At 36.4% G+C, this 22,565-nt stretch overlaps 1 protein-coding gene across 3 annotated transcripts in view; it reads left to right on the forward strand.

Moving 5' to 3' along the window:
* Nucleotides 1-22,565, forward strand: part of alpha-Cat (catenin alpha) — a 610,048-nt gene that overhangs the window by 300,372 nt on the left and 287,111 nt on the right. For all 3 annotated transcript variants that reach the window (XM_090391790.1, XM_090391792.1, XM_090391791.1), the window contains exon 9: nucleotides 15,122-15,355. In XM_090391790.1, coding sequence (XP_090247916.1) covers nucleotides 15,122-15,355 — 234 coding nt within the window. The remainder of the gene's footprint in view (nucleotides 1-15,121; nucleotides 15,356-22,565) is intronic.

Genomic DNA, 22,565 nt, shown 5'->3' on the forward strand with positions numbered 1-22,565 from the left:
TTATTCATTAATGCCACTTTACAGTTTCATATTTGCCTAATTTTGTGACTAGTTTCTGAGAAAATAATTCATCAGTATCCCCTGGTGTCCTCGATGCAGAAGAAGAAACTTTCCATTTTAGGATATATGCATTGCATTATGGGATACCAAGGCAAGCGAGGTGAAGTCATTAGCCTCTGTATACAATCTGTATACAAGTAGCTCAGTTGTGAAATTATTTCACATGCAAACTTTGTTTGCTTACAATCTGATAAAGGATAAAGCCAAGAATATAATTTCTTGGCATCTTTAATTTATAGTAAAATCAATTAAAAAAATTTTCAGCGAAAGATAATTGAACTAGCCACTGTATTTATTGCTGCTGCCAAGTTCTTCAGTGAAATAGTTTATCTGATCTGCCATTAGGTAATCCGATACTTGGATATCATTTAGTAAGTTCTTTCAGTGCTGACAATTAGTACGATTCACAATTCCTGATTAATCTGTTACTATTTGCAGTATTTAAATTACAGCTCATTATTCTTGTTTTCAGTTGTTCTTTTTACCCACCTGTGAGCAAACACAGTTTGCATGTGAAATGTCTTCACTACTAGATTACTTCCTTATTAAGAAGTTGACTTCACATCACATTGTCATAGTATCCTATAATGCACACTCCACTTCTCCCTTCTCAAGCATTTATAATGCCATTTATTATTATCTCAAGCATGTATTGTAGTGCTATAATATACATTCCTTAATTATAGTGAGTGCTCACTGTAACAAAAATTCACTGTTCTTAAATTATTATTATTTTTTTTCTTTATGAGTACTACAGAACTTTTCATTTCCATAGCTTTAACTTGATGGCTTTAGGGATCGCAATTATTATAGTAATAGCTTGCTATACTGAATTTTTCAGTAATTATGGCAAGCAAATGAAAATTTGTTAAAGCAGCAGTGTTTTCTATAGTGGGAGTTTGACTGCATTTGAACTGATTCAGTTTTTATGACATACAGTAGATGAAGGGAATTTTTTTTTTTTTTTTTTTTTTCCTGATGCTCGCCTTTCATCTGTTGTAAGTAGCTTGTTCATCAACATAATGTGAGAATCAAAGAAATTGAAACTCAATAAACAGCAGTAGCAGTTTGGGACATTTCAAGAATTGTTTTCAGGTAATTAGTTTAAACAGAGTGAACAACCTATTCTTTGTTTCTGAAAAAATAATAGCTATTAACTTAGTAGCTGTTGGCTGACAATAGCTTTTTAGATAACTATTGTCTGGACATAATCCAGTTGTACATTAACATTATAAGGCTCCAACTTAAAGACTCTAGTAACATGCTTTTTTGTTAAACAGAATAGAGCTCCTCCTTATTGCTACCATGAAATAACTAAATTTCTTGATTAGACCATGCCTGATTAGTGAATTGGTTATAACAAATCTCTGTGATAGTTCCGTGTTCTGCAGACCTACTACCCATTAGATTTTAATATCACTTATCCTTGAGATGAACTGAAAGGTTAAAAATTGATTAAAAAAAATCTTGTATACTGTTAATATCTGCAGAGTTACCATTGAGTTTATAAAAAGTTAATAGAACTTTGGAAGTTATCTTAATTGTATAATTTTACTGCTGTAAGTCTTTCAGTTTTTCATAATGAATATTTCTATTCCATTTTGTAATAACTGTGTATGCAGTGTGAGGGAAACAGACCCTTTCTCAAAGGGTAGCTCTAGAATACTCAACCCCTTGAAATTTACTGGTATAACTACAGTAAGTGGATGACTTTATTACTTCAGTTGAAAAAGAAAGTTATTGTTGTTTTCCTTATTCATATGATATCTATTAAAAACATAGCAAACTTGTTTTCTACTAAAAGTATGCTCCCCAAACTTGTTTTCTGGAGAGCATACTTTTGGTAGAAAACACAGTCCGCAAGAATAAACATCTAGAAAATAGAAGTTAGATAAAAGAATATAATGAAAGGTCTCAGTCATCAGTTGCAGGGAGAATGAGATTATATACTGTGGTCTGTGTCTGGATCAAAGTGATTAATATCCATACTAATCTGGTTTCAAATGAATGTTGCTGGAGTGGTTATTTGGTTATGGTTTGTTTATTTTAATTTTATCTTATTCAGAAACTGTAACGTGTTTGCATGCAGTAAGTCTATTTCATAACAATATTTCCATGTTACAAACTCTAGAGAAAAGGGGGAGGACTGCATTGGTGAATAAGTAAAATGGAATTGAATCTTGTTTCATTTTCTTGACATGCATATGTCCTCCATGTGAAGCACTGTTCATGGGCGAGGACCCGGTGATAGTACTGGCCCTTTTTGGTTCCTCTTTTTCTATATTTCCATATTCTATGCTCTACTTCTCCTGAATATTTTTCACTATATCTACCATACCATTATCACTGGGATCCAACACCATGCATCAGCATTTGCTTTGTGATGAAACCTATGAAAATCCAGAAAGTGGAATCCTTTGTCTCTCACTGCTTTGGAAAGGTTGATAGTGATTATGATCCTGCCAGAATAAATTAGCTGTTGGGCTTGCCTGCAAGAGTAAACAGTGTTGCAGTAAGTTTCCTACCTCATCATCTGGGAACATGACTCGAGTACTTATTAGTGCTGGTATGAGAACATCCCATATGGTATAGTCTTGACATTCTACTCCCAAGTACAATCATTGCTTGCCAGACAGTGGACATCCATATTTGGTTCTATGGTGGGTGTAGAACTCTAGCACTAAACCTGTCTCCTTCCTTTTGAGAATGAGTAACTTTTCATCCCCATTTTTATGAGGGGCTTTCAACAAGCCCCAATCAAGTGCAGAATTCATTTGCATGTCAACAGAAACAAACAGACAAAAAAAAAAAAAAAAAATAAGTAAAAGTCAGAGACAGCAACAAATATACCATATTTCTTAATTATGCATTCGACAAGTGAATTCCCATCCAGGAAAATGTTACCTTTCTTTTTCAGAAGGAGTCAACGGGATCTCTAAAATCTCTTCAGAAACTTCATTTAGGGGATATTCTTGTTGAAACAGCCAACCAGACATCATCACAGCAATTCCTTTGTGCTGCATCTTTTGGGGAAATATCATCATGGTAACTCCCCACAAAACTTTGAACTTTTCTCAAGGAGTAATATTCGATTGGAAGCTTCTCACTGTTCCTGACAATGCAATTGGCTCTGAATTGAAGGAGTGATCGCCATAAGAGCAATCTTCATACATAGAATGGTTATCTGGTTTCTACCAGGAATATCATCCTTGCATTCAACACACACCAAACCTCCAACAGCAAATGCAGAGTGTCTTAGCCACCCTTTAGGCTGTATATATATCCTAAACCCTTTGTGCTGTTTTAAGTGTGAGAAATAGTCATTCTCGTACAGTCTGCTTCATTGTGTCATTAAAAAGATCAAAGACCTTGTTCTTGTAGTAATTGTGGGGGAGATCACCATCTTACTCCCAAGTATGGCAAAGGTGGAAGGACAAAAAGGAAATATAAAAAAATCAAAACCACACTGAACTTACCATTTCAGGAGGTTAAGAGGAAATATACCACAATAATAGCAATAAGCATCTAGTAATCCTCCAGCATCGTATATTATTTAAGGAAATTAACAACGTAGACCTGATAATAACTAAAGATATTAATCATTACTTCCTATATTATTCAAAATTAAGTGGATATTGAATACCACATTATTTCTTAGCCGAATAAGAAACTCAAAGATAGGAAATCTAATCTAAGAGTTTCATGCCGAATACAGAAAACTATATAAAGTTTGGTGAGTCCAAGCGTAAGCCATCTCCTGGTAGTGCAATGCTAGGGCGATTCGTAGTAAAGGCGGAGCAAGCTCCGATCACTGTTCTTAGTATTTTCCTATAACACAAAACACATTGAGGTTTCTGTTCACTTTCATCTCCACACTAAGTAAACCCGAATTCCAAACATGAACTGTTATATTTCCTACTGTATTTTTTCTTTGAACTGCTTGTTTCTTCTACTTTAATAGTATCAGATTTACTCGCCATTGCAACACATGTATCACAATTAGGGTTAGCAGTCACCTGTTTCATTTGCTCTTCTTTTCAAAGTCCTAGTTCTAAGCCACTTTTCCATTATTAAAAAACACTTCCGAAAAATATATAAATACTTGGGTTAACTCACGACACACTTTGTCCAAGTATCATTTAGCACTTCTGGAGGAGGAAACCTTCAGTAATAAAAATCAGTAAACAACAAACAATTGGTTGAAATGTGGATAACACATGTTCACTTCAAATCTGACAAAACAAAGGGAAGGTGGAAGCAATAAAAGTGTATCATTGTTCACTTCACTTCTCTTATTATTCATCATTCTGCCGCTACAAATTATTGTAGTGCCAGAATGACAAGTAATAAAAGAGAGGTGAAGTGAACAACAATATAGTTTTATTGCTTCTGCCTTTTGAACATTCTGACGCTGTTTGTTGTTTTTTTAAGTGTCCATTTGATTTCAATACTTTTTACTTACTTATTCAATTTTAATTTGTTTGGATAATTAAAAAATATATATTTATTTAATTAATTTAAGTCTGCCTGCAGACCACCTGTCCTATCATCGCAGACCACAGATTGAGAAACACTGAGATAGATGATATAAAGTCTCAATATACATACAGATTAATTCTGAAGTACTTCACCCATACAAACTTTGTTTACTTATACTTGGGTAAAGTATTAAAATAGGAATATAATTTCTCTTAAGTATAATGTACTTTGTAACCGAGCACTAAAAACTTTCTTTTCTCTCTCTCTCTCTCTGTTTGAAGCCTAGGGACACTGGGACACTTCAAAATGTTACCATCCTCCATACAGACAGGATAGGTGATGGTTCTGCGCAGGGTGGAGTTGCCATCCTTGTGGACAAACATAAAGGCTTCTGCCATCTACCTTTTAGTTGGATATCTTTCACAATATGCTACATTAGTATATCTCCCAGTGCAGATATTTCGTAAGATGATCTTATATTGCCATTACCATCTACTAGACCAGTGTTTCTCAAAGCATGATCAGGGCCGGCTCTAGCAACGGTGCAAGACATGCATTTGCACAGGGCCGCAAGTTTTTTGGGGACGGCAAAGTTGGCATAAACTATATGAAAAATAAGGGAGAAGGGGCGGCAAAATATGCTACATGGGGCGACTATACGAAAAATAAGGGAGAAGGGGTGGCAAAATATGCTACTGCACGGGGCAGCAAAATTCCTAGGGGCAGCCCTGAGCATGATATGCATACTCTCGGGGAAATTGAAAAGATCTTTAAAGAATATGAGTTACTGAAAAATTACCAATTCATTTTTCAGTAATTAAAACATTTAAAGGAAGTTTTAAACTAAATGCGTCTATTGCAATGCATCAACTGACCACTGTTAGAGCCTCATCTGGTTGATGGCATAATCGCATTCCAGCACCTCAACAACCTCTCTGATTTACACGTAACTTGAAGTGTTTGCATTAAAAATTTAAATTCAAATAGTTCTAACCAGACTAAATTTCATCTCATGAAACTTTATTTTTTTTATTATTCACAATGTAAAATTCATAACTTTTGCTTCTACTCTTTGTATATTATTATTATTATTATTATTATTGCAAAACTCATCGTGGGAGATCCTTACTATGTACATAATGTCTATCAGACAAAGCACTCACAACTGACTCAGGCAAGCTATTGCATTCATTCAGTACCCTCCAAATGAATCATCTAGTCTTCATGCCCTTGTTAAACACACTCTTACCTAACTTCTAAAGATGACCTTTTGTTCTGCCCTCCCTAGTGTTAGATCTTGAATGAGAACCTTTTCATCAAAAGGATCATTCATTCAAGATTTAACAAGAATACAATAATAACCAAAAAATACTTGTACTGTTAGTAAAGAAACAAATTGTTAATAGAGAACATATTTGAATTACCTTAAAATGAAGTACACAAGGAGGAGGAATTTGTCTGTCTAGATAGAAATATTGTTGTTTGAAAACACTAGTAAGGAAAAAATACTCTGTGCAAAATGTATATCAGTGCAAACAAAAGTCCAAAGGTTGCGCGTGAGTTACCCACGATAAGCATAACGCCTGAAGCGAAGGCATTCGTGGAAAGTGAATTGAAGTTGTGTTCCCTGAAAAGAGTGCTCTTGAGGAGAAGAGTTGTGACTAAACAACTTAAGGACCAATAAGAAGGCGCCATGAGAAAACTTCTGCAACTAAAAGAGGGTGCAACAAGAGATAATAAATGCAGGTTCGCACGGGTTTCAAGCCCATTTTTTTTTCTGTTCCTGTTTTTCATTTGGACCCACGATGCTGACTAGCGGAAGGGAATTCTACAGCATTGGACAGTAAGTTTCTCCCCGTTGCTGACTGGCGAGTTTTGGGTGAGATGACGCCGTCCACCGACTCAGGCCATCGGTAGAAGTGCTACCGGAATGAGACAACGGAAAGTTCCTCCAGGGAGACGGGCAGTCTGACGATAGTGACTAGGGAGATGAGCATTTGCCCTGCAGAGTGCAGAAAATGGTTGTACATGACGAGTGAAGTGACCTCCACGTGGACGCAACCCACTGAAGCAGTAAAGTATCTAACAGTAAAGAACGGACAAAAGGGACACGGTTACCTCATGCAGTTGTGGTAATGTACAGAATTCTCCTATTTTATTAACAATTAGCACTAGAGGAAAGGGATGAGTCAATTTCTAGTTGGAAAAAAATTGGACAATTGCCTAGAGAACCTTTTGAATGACTTATATGCATTGTAACTTGTTAGCTCCATTGAACTGGTAATCGGAGGACTTAAGTTCGTGTGTGAGACCTAATTAATGTGGTGGGGTTTGTGTTAACATTTAAAGTTAAAATTGTAAACTCGTGTTTTCCCATGCTAAGTGTTTTAATTGACCAGCGAATATGAGTTTCATTTATGATGGTCAGTTCATTTAGCATAGGTTGTGATAAGCTGTTGATATGTTTAAACCTAATTGTAAAATCATTAGATCTTTAATAACCATGTTTTACTATGTAAGCCTGAGTTTTGCTTGAGCATGAGACTAATTTACCACTCATAAAAGTTTGAACCTATGCATAAGGGAAAGATATAGAATAATTAGAAGGGATAGGGCCATGACTGTAAACTGAGATCTCTATAGACGCTATATATATTTGACGAATTTAGGTAGCTGTTTGAACTCTGTGAAAGTTTCTCTGAGCAAGAATTCTTCTGTCCTAGGACTCTGACTGGTGCAGCTGGAACAGACAGATTTGTCAGAGTTCGAAAAGGAGATGGCCCCAGAGAGATAAACTGGAGATGGCCCCAGAAAGATAAACTGGAGATTTCATTTTTAGTTGGCACAAAAGGGGATAATAGTAACGTAGATTTAAAGAAAAACCATGACGTAATGCTATCCAAGTGTTGAAACATTTTCCCTGCATCTATCCTATAAAATTCTTTAAGTAACTTAAATGTTTCTATCATATCTCCCCCCCCCCCCCCCCCCCAATCAACCAACTTTTACAATCCACAAGCCCCTCAATCTATCCTCATAGGAAACATTCCACAGACCACTCACTATCTTGGTTACTCGCTTCTGGATCCTCTCCACCACTTCATCCCCAAGAAGCCTATGTGACCAACCTGAGCACAGTAATCCAAATATGGTCATGTCAAAGCTTTGTAAACAGGAATAGTAATCTCTGCTTTGTTAGTGTGTTCTTCAATAACCAAGTAGTCCTGTGAGCTATCCTGGCTGCTTTAGAATAAGCCCTGTAAACTTCAGCTCTCTATCTACTACTACCCCCCAGATCCCTGAAAAATGCCAGAAGGGGTAATGGAAAAGTTTGTGCACTTATGTGGAATTCAGAACAAAACATGAGATTCAATGGAGAGAGAGACCTGGTGGATGGTATGACACAGTAGTGAAAGAAAAGGGAGAGAAAGCTGAGCATGAAAGAGTGAAAGTGTAAGAATAAGAATTGGATTTTGTAAGGTGATTCACTGATATGATCAGTCCTTGAGGAGACAAAATTATGTTTTTGTGGAACTAAGATAAAAAATGACAGTTATGCTGTAAGGTGTAGAAAGTTAAGGTGAAAGAAAATATTTATTTTGGCTGGTACAAATGATTTAGCAGGTGACAAGTGTGACATGCAAGGAGACATGAAAGAGTTGCTAGTGCATGTGAAAAAGAAGAGTGAGAAAGTAAAAGTGAGTCTGTTGCCATGGTATGATAGAGGTGAACTGAGATGAAGAGCTATGATTGCTAATGAGTCACTGTGCGGTTTGTGCAGGATAAATGGTGTGGAGTTTGTAGAGTAAGTTTAATGGAAGGAAGACTTTATATAAAGTGGGTGCATCTAACTAGATTTGGTGTCAGGAGTCTTGAGAAAGTGTTGTTCAGTGAAAGTTCGGAAGTACAGAGTCAGGGAAACTAGAACGTTTAGTGTTGATGCAGATGAATGTGACTCCAGACAACCTAGAGGTTAGTAAGTGGAAGAGTGATCGCATGAAGCAAAATGTAGCACCCTAGGTTAACTTTACTGGGCTAAGTAACACAAGGTGTAAGGGAGGTTATGGGATGATGGAGATATTGCGGTTTATGTATACCAATGCCAGAAGTCTTCGAAATAAGATTGAGGAGTTTTTGGCATCGGTTACAGAACTTGGCCAAAAATTTTGTTAGTGAAATTAGTGAAATGTGGTTGGCTGACGATGATATGGTCATAGGAATAGAATGCAAGAGGAATATAGTGTCTTTAGAGAGGATGGGGGGGGGGGTTAGCAGTGGAATTAAAGTAATAAAAAAATAGAGAAGTAGGACGAGAACAGGATTCAGAAGGCAGTTCATTTTAAGTTATCTGCTGTGAGATAGAGGCCATGAGAACTAATATGTCATTGGCCACCGCTGTAATCCAGGGAAGGGTGGTATACAGGAGAATATAAATTACATGCACTCGCAAATTAGCATGGTGAGCACACATCAATTAATTATTATGGGCTATTTCAACTATGGAGACATAGATTGGGAAGAGGAATGGTCACAGGCAAGAAAGGAAATGGAGCTGCAGAGAGAGATAATTACCTGAGGCAACATGTAATGTAGTGGATATGGGATTCAAGAGTGCTGGATCTGATCATTACATCAGAGAATTTAACAATAACCAATCTAGCTATATTTCCGCTGCTTAGCAAAATTGATCATGTAATCTTGACCTGGGAGATTACCAGACATGCAGAATTTTCTGTTAAGAAGGGATGCATGTGGAATTACAAAGCAAGCGATTATGACAAGCTGAGAAGTCAGCTTTCATAGAGCTATAGGATAAGAATTTGGAGGGGAAAGATGGTGGTGGTGGTGGTGATGCATGAGGGGGGGGGGGGGTGTTTGAAGAAGGCAATATCTGAATGTATACCTAGAGTCAGAAGAATAAATCAGGTAGGAGTTAGTTGGATGAATAGCTTCATTAAGCAGGAGTTGCACACAAAGAAAGGGTTATGGATGGATTATAAAAAAAAAAAAGTTATCAGCTATGAGAAGTATAAGGTGCGGGTAAGAAGGGTGACCAGTATGGTAAGGAAGGCTAAAGCTAATTATGAGAGAAAGTTAAATGCTGCATCTAAAAGAAATCCTAAAGAGTTCTTTTGCTATGTGGCAAGTAAAAGGAGGAATGATTATGGAAAGGATTACTTTAAAAAGTGCTGATAGTGGGGATTTGATAGAACCAAACCAAATAGTTGAATTACTAAGTGAGCATTTTGCAGGGGTCACATTGCCAATCCAGATGCGACATTGACTGATAGTAGAATAGAGGTTGAAGAAGTGGAGGTGCTTAAATTATTGCAGAACCTCATTATGAACACAACCATTGGATTAGATGACATATCGGCCCATGTATTATGAGAATGTGCAAGGGAATTATTAGCTCCTCTGACCAAGCTGTTTAATTTAAGTCTGAGTACTGGGAAGGTGGCAGCAGAGTTGAAAGAGGGCAAGATATTTTCTTTGCATAAAGGAGGCTCCAAGACGGAAGTCTTTAATTTATTAAATTATAACTGTATCGACATCTCGGGAGTGGTGGTTAAGGTACGGAAGAAATTTATAAAAGACAGAATTCAGGGATGGCTGGATAGGAATATTATACTCTATAAGGAGCAAATGGTTGTTTGAAGGGTACATCTTGCCTTAGTAATTTCTTACTTTTTATTATCAAGTAACAATGGAGTTGGATAAGGGAAATGGCTACTCGGTGATATTGCAAAAGCATTTGACAAGATTCCAAATAGAATTCTATTGCATAAATTGGAGCAAATGGGAATGGATATGAATCTGGTGGATTGAATTAGAGGGTGGTAGATGGACAGATATCAAAGAATGGTTTATGGAGGAGTTAAGTCCAGGAGAAGGCAAGTGACCAGTGGTGCACCACAGGGCTCAGTATTTGATCCTCTGTTTATTTTGTATATCAGTGATATAAGAAATTATTTGACAGGAATATTCAGTTGTTTGCTGACAATTCTAAACTGAGAAGAGCAATTGTAAATGAAGCTGATGCAGAAATCCTTCAAGAAGACTTAAAGAGACTAGCAGTATGGGCAAAGGTAAATGATCACCGTATGCTTGGCCACTACTTTAATGTGGCCAAGCCTACGGTGATGTATTTTAGGAAGAGTTCAGAAACTGTGTACTGTATTGATGGAACTGAACTGCAGGAAACTGAAGCCAGGGACTTCGTGATTGTGGACAGGGAGTTGAAGTTTAGAGAGCATATTACAAAGGTAATCAAAACAGTACATCAGATTATGTGGTTGTTGAAGAACACACAAGTGGTGGACTTATTACACACAGATCTGGACTTCAGGATTCCACACAGGGATGAAGTTGTGAACAGGATCCAGAGGCAAGTGAGATTGTGGCAGGTTTATGGAATGCTCCCTATGAGAATAGATTAATGGTCTGTGGGCTTCAAAAATGAGCTGATAGGTGAAAAAGATCTTGGCAACATTATAGGAGCATTGAAATTATTAAAGGAGTTTTATAGGATTGACACTGAGGACGTTTTTCAATACATGGCAAGAAGAAAGAGAAAAAGGGGTCACCAGTGAAGTTGTGTAAGTGTGTGGTTAGCAAGAGTATTAAGACTAGATTTTTTGCTTGGAGGTTAGTGAATGGGTGGAATGGGTTGCCAGAGGTGATTGTGGGTACATCATCGGTGAATGAATTTAAGGAGAGGTGTGAGTAATGGATCTTTTGCAGTGAGTCTGACTCCATGGAGATACCTTTATGATAATAAAAAAAAAATAATAATCAAAGTCATTGCTAGTCCCACAGCTTTATTTGCATTCGGATTCTGCAATATCCTAAGTACCTCCAATTCATCAACCTCTCTTCTCACATCAGTCCCTGTCACCTCTGCCATAACATTATCTTCACTTGGATGATATACCCTAACAAAATGGTCATTCAGTAGCTCAACTTCATCTGTTTCAGTTACTTCTTTGCCATTTGCACTCATTAAAGTTATCCTTTCATAATCATTCTTCCTCCTACTTCAAATCAACAAAAAAGACTTGGAGATTTCTTTTTGCCTGTTTGGCTCATTTCTTCACATAATTTGATTTTACCTTTCTTGCCTGTTCCTTGTACTGTTCATGAGTTGGCTGATCACCTTTCTCCTAATATACCCTATGCAACATATTTTTTTGTAGCTCTTAATGATATTACTCATCCATCTATCTCCTACCCAATTTACCCTCCTGGCCTTGGGTATACAGATTGATGTTGCTTCCTCCAGATATCCTTTGATTATCCACATACACTCTGAATATCCTTTCTTCCCTTGCGGATCTTTATGCTATGGTGCTACTTCAAGCTGCCTCCTAAGTGTATCACAATCACCTAACTTGTAGTTTCGAATATACCCTTCTTAACTGTAATTTTCACGTATTTTTCTACCTCCCAAGTCAAGACTGCATGATCACTTTCCCCATTTGGAGGCAGTGTAGCCACCTTAGTTATGGACAGGACTTCTTATCCTGTAACAAGATTCAGTACTCTCGTACCCGGAGTCCCTTTCGTCACATTCTGCTTCAAGTAATTATCCCTTAGTAAGTGTATAAATTCTATTTCCTTACTGCGTTGTATTTCCTCCTTCCAATCTCATTCTCCAAAGTTGAAGTCCCCCCATCTATCTTCTATCCCCAAATTTCTGGGGGTTAGTGGTAAATGCATGTCTTCCACATAATCATCATTGGTACCCCCCCCCCCTCTTGTCTATAGTATCAACCATTTAATATTTTGTCCCATTGGTCTCTATCATACACCATATTTACTCATAAGAACTGCCATCTATCTGATTGACTCCTGCTCATGTTAGCTTCTGTCATCAGCAGCACATCCCCCCCCCCCCCCCCCAAGTTCTGTCCTATCTACTCTGTCCTTCCTGAATATACTAAATCCATCACATTCCATCCCTGTCACTATGCCATCAACTGTTAGCCATTTCTGACTAATGCCTATTACTTCTGGCAAGGTTGCATTAACCAATACCAAAAACTTCTCTCTTCTCTTATTCCTGATCCTTCTAGCATTAGTATACAGAAACTGTAGCATCCACTTAGGCCACCATCCATCTTTACATCTTATATTGACTTCCCAATTCAATGCTGTTGCCTGAGAGACTAGATTCTGCATTTTTGTTCATTCACGCTCATTTGCTATTCTTGTTAAAATGCTCCAAGCACTGTTCAGAGATTTTCATACGAGTGCATTTTTGATCTGCTGTGAGCAAGTGCAAAATATATTCTACACGTTCTTTTGAAATGCCTATAGTCTCAGCAATTTCACACCCTTTGCCTTGCTGCATCCAATTGCATTCAATATCATATCGTGCACTTGATTAATGATTTCTGTGTTGTTACACTTTTTGGATGTCCTTCACATGGATCATCTTCAAGGCTGGTACAGTCACGTTCAAACGTGGCAGCCCATTTCAAGCTACCAACACTCCTATCCCAGCATCTCCCATAATGCAAAACTGCATTATGGGAGATACTGGGATAGGAGTGTTGGTAGCTTGCTCCACCTTTGCTACGAGTTGCCCTGGTGTTGCACTACTTACCAAGGTAAGATAGTACAACACTATATTCAGTCCTGAAGATATTTTCAGGCACAAACTTTGTTTGCTCTCACTGGGATAAAGGATTAAACTAAATTTATTATACAATAATAGGGCAATCAATCCATATTGTGGGATGAGTTGTTTATTATTACACGTCGGAAAATTAACTTCTGTTTTATGATCATTGTAGTTAACTATGTTGCTTGTATAACAGTTGGAAAATTTTACCTATAAAGCATGTGATTTCGTGTGTTGGTGACCAATTCGTACGTCCTTCATTTCTTTCTTCCCTTCAGCATGAATTGACTATTCTTGGCAAGTTTCCAAGTGGAGATCTCTAAAGCACGGGCATACTATACTTGTATACATTTTTGCTGCAAACATGGTCTTCAACCTCTGATTCAGAACTAAGACTTGGACAAAGTTTAATACTAGATAGAAGCAAAAATACTGGTGTATATAAGGTAGGAAAAGACTTTTCTATCTTATATACTTCAGTTCTGTGATAAGTGTCATAGAGATGAACATCCTTTGCTCCCTAGCTTCCACCTTGTAGGATGCTGATAGATAATCTTGGCTCTCATTGTATAGTTGCACTTATCAGATCAGAACTTGATTATAGATTCCAAGTCTATTCCTCTGCCACAGATAGTATGCTACAATTGTTGAATCCTGTCCATCATCAAGCAATTAGATTTGCAGCTGGAATACTTCAAATTTCACTAATTTCTATTCATGGCATCAACAGCTTTCTCTGTTATATACAAATAAAATAAAATTCTGCTGAGCATCATCTCACATCACCAATTATTATTTGTCCATGTTGGGAGAATTTGTACGTTACTCACCAAACTACCATATGTCCCTCTGGTTTACTAAATAAAAGCATTGCAAAACCTCTTGATTTCAAAGTAAATGCTGCAAGAATGCCACTAAACATATTACTGATGTGGCATATCTACATATCGCATGTAGTTTTTTGTGCATGTTTGCTCACTTGTCCAGCTGTCTGCCAAGTTTTATGCCTCTCTACACATAGGATTCCAAATCATAGTCTGGGAAGGGGGGGGGGGATCTGCAACTGTTTTCTCATACACCATAATAATGTAATGCGATTCTGTAAGTGTATAACAACTTCATTGATGAGGTACATGCTTATAGAGCTTGCACTAAACTACATAAAATTGAAATGCTGCCAAAGCTGCATTATTTATAGAGATTCATGGAGGTGAATCTCTATAAATATCTTATATACTTCTTTTTCTGCAGGTGATAAGAAGTAGGATACACAGATTAAATCCAGTACACTCTCTCTCAAGCAAATCTCAAACCTCAAGATGGCAAATCTCAAGTCATGTTGGGATTAAGGAAAATGAGGCTGCAGATACTGCAGCTATGTTAGTTCGTTCTCCAAGATACCATTACCTGCTTGTCCCTCATGCTGATTACAGGCAGATTAGAAGACAAAAACTGTTTTCTCAGTGGCAGACATTATAGTATTGAGAGACTAACAGCAAACTATCTGATCAATCCCAAAATTAAATTGAAGCAGCCTGATGTATGCAGGGATTATAGAGGAAGTTGTTTTTGTTTGGCTCTGCGTAAATCAGTCATCTTGCACACTTCTTCCTATTGAGGGGTGATGGAATGCCTGCGTACGAGTTCTGTCATTCTGCTTTATCCATCATGTTCTAATCTATTGTCTTCATTTTGTCAATGAGCACGGTTACTATTTTAATGTATTTAATAACCTGATTGAGCCGTATACATCCACTTATTCTAACTGCTCCCTTCAGTGTTCAGTTGGGTTTTACATTTCTTCAGATGATTAATATCTATAATCATATATAAAATGAATATAGATTAGTTTATCTAATGATTTTCTTAATGCATTCATGTAATTTTGATGTTAACTTATAATTTTCATGATTTTTAATTTTTAACTTTTGTATCAATTTCCCCCCTTTCTTATAGGTTGGTAGGAAGGAGCCATCTGAATCTCTTGATAAGGCTATAGATCACATGACAAAAAAGACAAAAGATTTACGACGACAGCTACGAAAGGCTGTAGTTGACCATGTATCTGATTCCTTCCTTGAGACCAATGTGCCGCTGTTAGTATTAATTGAGGCTGCTAAGGCAGGCCATGAAAGGGAAGTAGAAGAGTATGCTCAAGTTTTTACTGAACATGCAAACAAATTAGTTGAGGTTAGTTAAGGAAGTACTATGAAATTTTTTTTCAGCAACACTAATACTAGTTAAAATTTAAAACTAAAATAAATGTATGTAAAAGGTTTAAAATAAACTATAAGAGATTTAAATATTAAAAAGAATAAAATACATATATTTATGCGATTTCAACCCATGAAAGGTTGTATATTGATTAAATATATTTTCTGTTGTGTCTACAAGCATTATCAGTCAGACTAGAGCATTATTAATACTGGTTAATTTTTAACACCAAAACAAATATATGTAAAAGGTTTGAAAAACCTTTCATAATAGATTTAAAGATTAAAAATATCGAAACACACACACTCACACATTATTATTTCATGGGCACCTCATGGAGTCTGAAGACTCATCAGGGGAGACCCAAACTATCCACACAATATCTACCCATTCCATTCATTCACCACTTCCCATGAAAAGAAAATCTAGTCCTGACATCCTTACTAACCTCTTTCTCAACTTCAGGGAAGACCTCTTTTTTTTCCCCTCTAGTCAAATGCTGAAACACTTCCCCTCCATCAGTCTTATAAAACCCTTTAAATAACTCAAATGTTTCTATCATATCCTCTCTTTTTTTTGCCTATTGATCATCTTTTGCAACCTACAAACCTTCAATCTGTCCCCATATGAAGAATTTCAATTTGTCTTTGTCATTTGCCTCTGGATCCTCTTTGCTACTTACTCATCCCCAAGAAACCAGTAACCAGACCTGAACACAGTAATCCAGATGTGGATATATCAAGGCTTTATAAAGAGAAATGATAACTTCCTTATCCCTGCTTGTTAGTGTGTTCTTCAATAACCAAGTAATTCTGTTATCTAACTTGGCTACCATAGCACTGTGCCCTCTGAACTTCAACTCTCTGTCTACTACCATCCCCAAATTTACAGCTTCATCACCTTCCTGGAATGCAGTTCCATCAATGCGGTACATAGCTTGTTATTTATTTGTCCCAAAATGCATAACTTTACAGTTCTCTTCATTAAACCAACACCCGTTATATATTGCACATACTGTTTAACCTTCCTACTGGCAGAGGTGGATGAAATAGCCAGGCCACCCCAGCATTTTTCATGGATCAAAACTTCATCGGCATTCTACCTTTTATCAAGTATTTATCCTTCTCTGCCGTTAAGGGATTAACGGTGATTTTAGAGCCATTAGCGGATTAACTGTGGTGGAGCAACTTTTGTGTCACTTGTCTTTACATGTACTGTGTTACTTGGAATTTCCTTTACTGTTCTAGGATATTTGATAAAAATAAAAATCAGTTTCACATTTGCTAAAATAAATAATCAATCCTGAAATGACCACAGATCAGCCTTTGCAATGAATATATTTTAGTTGTTGATTAGCAGACATCCTAACACAGAAAAAATGACATTTCTTTTACAGGCTGATGCAGTATTTATGCTTAAAATGATTTCTTTATTTATAGTGATCAGTTTCACTTTTATTATCGAAAAAGTCTAAATTATTTGATACAATTATCTTGAAAAAAGGATTTGAATTTTTTAAGAGAAAAGGCACATATTTGTTACATAATTATTTATTTTTTGGTTTGCGGGGGGGGGGGGGGGGTTATAGACCTTCAATCTGCAGGCAATTGTTACAAATGTAAATCATGTTGGGAACACTCATGCAGTTTAGTGTAAAATAGTAGCAAAAGTTTAACTACTTCAGTAATGTCACGTATCTAAACTAGAAAAAAAAGAAAAAAATGTCATATCTGCTGATGTTAGAATTAGAACTCTTACATAACTATTTTTTCTGGCATGAATTCTCTATCGGTTATAATGTAATCAATTTACAGATTTTTGCACTCTTGTATTGACAAAAGAAATAAGTGCAGTAATTTCTTCTTTCTACTACAAGAAAAAAACAGATAATAACAGAAGAAAAATATGTAGTATTTTATTTTTCATTGGGTGAATTTACAATGTTTTTTCTTTGTGTTTTGAAGTGAAAGTGCAAATGATTATTTTCTTACCATTTTTGCCAATAGAAAATCTGCTATAATTATACAAGTGACATTTAACTGTTTTTCTCCCACAGGAGAAAAGAAATAAGGCAATAATATTGTTCAATCTGTCGAACTTTATTGTAGCAGAAATTTTTATTATCAAACTTTGCTGTTTTTTAATAAAAAAAAATATTATTCGTGCTACTTTGAAAATTTCTAATCTGTGGCACACACTGCTATGAAAATTTAATAGACAAAGTTTCGGCAAACTGTATTCTTATTGACAAAAAAATAATCTTATAATAGGCATATTTGAAAAACAGTTGCATTAGGCAAGATTGTGGTACACAGAATGTTTCAAAAATTAAGAAATAAAACATGTCAGAGAATGATTTATCATACTATTCAGAATTGTTTGGAATATCTCCCACACAAGAAATTTGGAACTTATATCACATCGATGCTGTGTGTAGTAGTGTGTTGGCAAGGGGAAAATGTTCACGTTATTATTTATAGATTTTAATTATTTATTTTATTATTTATATTTTTCATTTTTTGGCAAAATACTTTACTTGAAAGATGAAATTGAAACAGTACAGTCAGGCATCTCTCTATCAATATTTGTAGTCTTGAAAAGGACTGTTTTGATTGCCCTGGAAACAAACATTTTTGTTTTCATACTGTTCAGAATTTTTAAATTCTGAACAGTATGGAATACCCTAAATCAAGGGTAAACACACAAAGCAGTTTTACATTCAGGGCACCAGAATGTTGTCTCCCTTCTGATATTTTTTTTTTTTTTTTTTTTTTTTGCATACATAGCATTTGCATTGAGGTTTTTTTTTTTATTAGCCATGGCTGGTAGTTTCTGGGTATACTTTCTAATATTCCTTTCTGCCCAGTAATAAGCTGTAAGCTAATGGAGATTACTGAATTCCTCCCCCACTGGAAAACAGATCAAAAGAACATGCCCAGCAGGCAGCACACTAAAGTGCCTCATGCAATAACGGAATATTTTACAGGCAGAAATTCCTTGTTTTTTGTTTTTCCATCTTTCTGATTGATTAGCAGACATTCGAAACATATTATTCGGATATTGCATTTGTAGGATGACAGTGTTACGAGAGAATATATGCAAAAGTATCGCTTACTTTAAAATAGGAGCAAAATATATAAACTAGCAGAAAATATATACATATCAATTTAAATAATAGCTGTTTATTTCATTTTGTAAACACCAGTTATACAGGGAAACCAACAAGGCGAAAGTGCAAAGAACAGTAGATTACGATATTTTGAAAAAAAATTAGTGATATGATTAAAGAATTGCATATTATTCTCTATAAAGCAAAGTCATAGAAGAATAATTCATAGCTTTCCTGAAGGAAATCTGTGAATTATTCTTCGAAATATGATTTTGAACAAAGATAACATAATCTAGAACGTCAGCAGCCGTTTTTTTTTAAATTTTTTTATTTTTTAAATAATATTTCAAATAATTATCATGAATTAATTTCTTCGAAAACAAAGAAAATGTTCTGTTGAGTAAGCGATTAGACAAAATTAGCACAAAAATATTAAACATTGCTTCTTCGAGGTAATGCAATATTTAAGTGAAGAAAGTATGCAAGGATTTATATTTTGTTCTGGAATTTAAAACTACAATAAAAAGAGAAAATAAAAATAATTTATATATTTTTAGTCTCTCTAATATAACTAAGAGTCCAGTTGCCCAGCATAAAACAAGGAACTGCTTTCCTTGTTATAGAGAACTGAGACTCAGCTTCACGAGATAATCTGGTTAAGTGTCTCTATAGTGTGAAGGATTATTGCACCTGAAGGATAGAGCAGCCAAATTGCACTTCTTATCCATGTTTATTTACCCCTCCAACCAGCCAGGACATATATATATACGTCCTGGCTGGTTGGAGGGGTAAATCATCCTGAAAGCACTCCAAATCACCTCAGCACATAGTGTTGAGGCACATCAGCAGTCAGTTGCTTTCTCCTGAATTCTGCTCCTCCATACCTTTACGTCAGCAACCCTTGTATCCATGTCATCATTTGTTCCACTTTTCCAGTACTTTTACCACCCACTCTCTGGAGAGTCTGATTGGTCTATAATTTGCTGCTGTAGTCTTTGAGCTTCCTTTATGCAAAAGAATTATTTTGCTCTTGGGATTTTGCCAAAGTGACTTAAAAAGCCTGGTCAGAGACATTGCCAGTTCCCTTGCATATTCTTGATATCCTGTCTAATTCCACAGCTGTATTTACATTGGCATTCTATAATATCTTAAGTATTTCAAATTCATCACCCTCTGTTTTCACATCCATCACTGTCACACTTGACACAACAGTAATCTCACTTTGATGATATACCCTTGAAAAAGTTGTCACTCACTAACCTATTTTATCTGCTTCTGTCACCTCATTGTCCTCAGCACTTGTTGGTGTTATCTTTCCATAGTCTTTCATCCTCTTACCACTCACATAACAAAAGAACTGTTTGGGATTTCTTTCAGCCTGCTCTTCTGATTTTGCCTTCCTTGCTATGCTGGTCACAGTTCTTGCCTGACTCTTATACTGTTCATGAGCTTGCTTGCCACCTTCCACCTCCACAGCATTTTCTTCTTTTATAGCTTCTGATTAATGATACTACTCATCCATATGACTCCTACCTGATTAATCTTACTGACCTTGGGTATACAGTCTGACAATGTTTCTCCTAGATACCCCTTACTATCTCCCATGCACTGCTAACATCCTTTCCTCCCTTACAGGTTTTTATGCCATGGCACTGCTTTAAGCTGCATCCTAAGCTCGTCATAATCATCTGCCTTGTAGTTCCACATATGCCTTCTCGACTGAAAATTCCACATGTTCGTAACATCTTAAGTTGCTCCCACATGATCATTCTTCCCAACTGGAGGCAGTGTGGCCACCTTAGTTATGGATATCTCTTCTGATCCTTTGACCAGATTCAACACCTTATTACCCCCAAGTTCCCTCTATCACAAACTGCTTCCAGTAATTATCTCTCAGTAGGTGTATAAATTCCATTTCCTTTCTGCCATGTGTTCTTTCTTCCTTCCAATCTGTATCTCTATAGTTGAAGTCCCCCACAGTAATTATTAAAAAGCATTCATTGTACAAATTTGCTGATTCCTCATCCCTGGAATGCTCATTCCTGGTTTATAGCAGGAATTCATCTGCTGCTGCCATGAGCAATATACTCCTCCTCTCCTTTATAGCACCAACTGTATATTTTACCTCAATCTCACACTAGACTGCCTCAAAAGAACTGCCATCTGTCTATGTGTTTCCTACTTTTTTTGACTGCAATTCATCTGCTATCATCATCATCAGTATCCCCCCACACATACACCTTCCTCCATCCTGTCTTCTCTGTCCTCCCTGAAATACTAAACCTTTCACATTCTATCTCTGTAACTACATTGTCTGCTATAGTTAATTTGCACTAAACAATCCCAAGAACTCCTCTGTCTCTCTCTTGTTCCTGAAACTTCTGGCATTAGTATATAGACACTGTAACATCCCAATAAGCCAAAAACACCTTTACATCCCAAATTGACTACTCCATTTGATATTGTTGCTTGATAGAGAGAGACTAGATTCTACATTGTTTGGTCATTCTCATGCTCATTTGCCTCATGGGTACCAGCACATATACACCTGCATCCATGCTGATTACTTTAGTTTTCCTGATTTTGTGCTTCTGCACTTTCAGTGAGCAAAGCTTTCTCTAGACACCTAACTCTAAATCCATTTAAGTGCAGCCCTTAGTATTATATAAATCCTCCCATCCATCAAATTCAGACCATTAGTCCAAAACTCCACATCATTTCTTCTGCACAACCTGCATATCGATTTGTTTGCTATCAGTGTCCTCCTCCTCCTCAGTTCACCTGTCATAGAGAAGCAGGTGACTTAACAGTCTTTATCCTGTCACTCTTCGTTCCTTTCAATAATTCCTTCGCTTCCTCCCTTATACCCTACTTCTCAGGTCATGAGAGTGTGTTCATTCATTTAGGTAATTTACTCCTATGAAGGGTTGATATTGATATGTTAATGTTGATCGATGTTGATATACTCGTTGAATATATTTTGTCTGTTGTGTCTTCAAGCATTATCAGAGTCAGACTAGTAGAGTATGTTATATTAAACTTTAAATATTAGAGCATGAACTATGAGTTTGTATATCAATATATTTACCATTCTTATAAGCAAGCTATATCAGTAGATCACTAAGAGAAGGATCTGCTTTCAATATCTCTGATTTCCAACAATAAGTTGGAAATCAGAGATTGGATTATAACTACGAGGGTGGTCTGAAAAGTTTTTGCTCTAACAATGAAAAAACGAATTTAGAATTTCAAAATTATTTTTATTTTTCAACGTAATCTCCCTTAAGACTAATACATTTATTCCAGTGATGCTAGAGCACCATTATCCTGTCCATGTAGTGGTACTCCGTAAGATCTGCAAAATATCTCTCTACACCTGCAATCACCTCTTGAGTCGAAGAAAAACGCTGACCAGCGAGGAGTTTTAGTTTTGGGAAGAGATAGAAGTTAGAGGGAGCCACGTCTGGGAAATAGGGTGGATGTTCCAACAATTCATAGTGCAGATCCCTTAATTTTCTCATTGCCAAAACACCGTTGTGGGCAGGTGCATTGTCCTGTTGAAAGATGATTTTTTTCTTCTGCAAACCAGGTCTTCTCTCACGAATTTTTTCTCTAGTCTGGTTAAAAGATCGTAATAATATTTCCCAGTTATTGTTTTACCCTTTTCAAGATAATTAATAAACAAAATGCCTTTAGCATCCCAAAACACTGATGCCATGATCTTTCCTGCTGATGCAACTGACTTTGTCTTTTTTGAACAACCAGCTTCTGTCCACTGTTTTGACTGCTGTTTGGATTCTGGTGTGTAATCCAAGTCTCATCCATAGTAATAAATCGACACAATATCAATTTTATTCTTGTTAAAACACTCCAAGCACTGTTCAGAGATTTTCATGTGAGTGCGTTTTTGATCTGCTGTGAGCAAGTGCAGAACCCATCTTGCGTAAAGCTTTTTCATTTGCAATTCTTCATGCAAAATATATCCTACACGTTCTTTTGAAATGCCTATAGTCTCAGCAATTTCACGGACTTTGACTCACCATTTATCCAATACCATAATTGTGCACTTGATCAATG

Source organism: Typopeltis vanoorti, chromosome 4 (genome assembly GCF_054136105.1).
Source record: "Typopeltis vanoorti isolate ZY-2024b chromosome 4, IOZ_Tvanoo_1.0, whole genome shotgun sequence".
NCBI classification, from domain to species: Eukaryota; Metazoa; Arthropoda; class Arachnida; order Uropygi; family Thelyphonidae; genus Typopeltis; species Typopeltis vanoorti.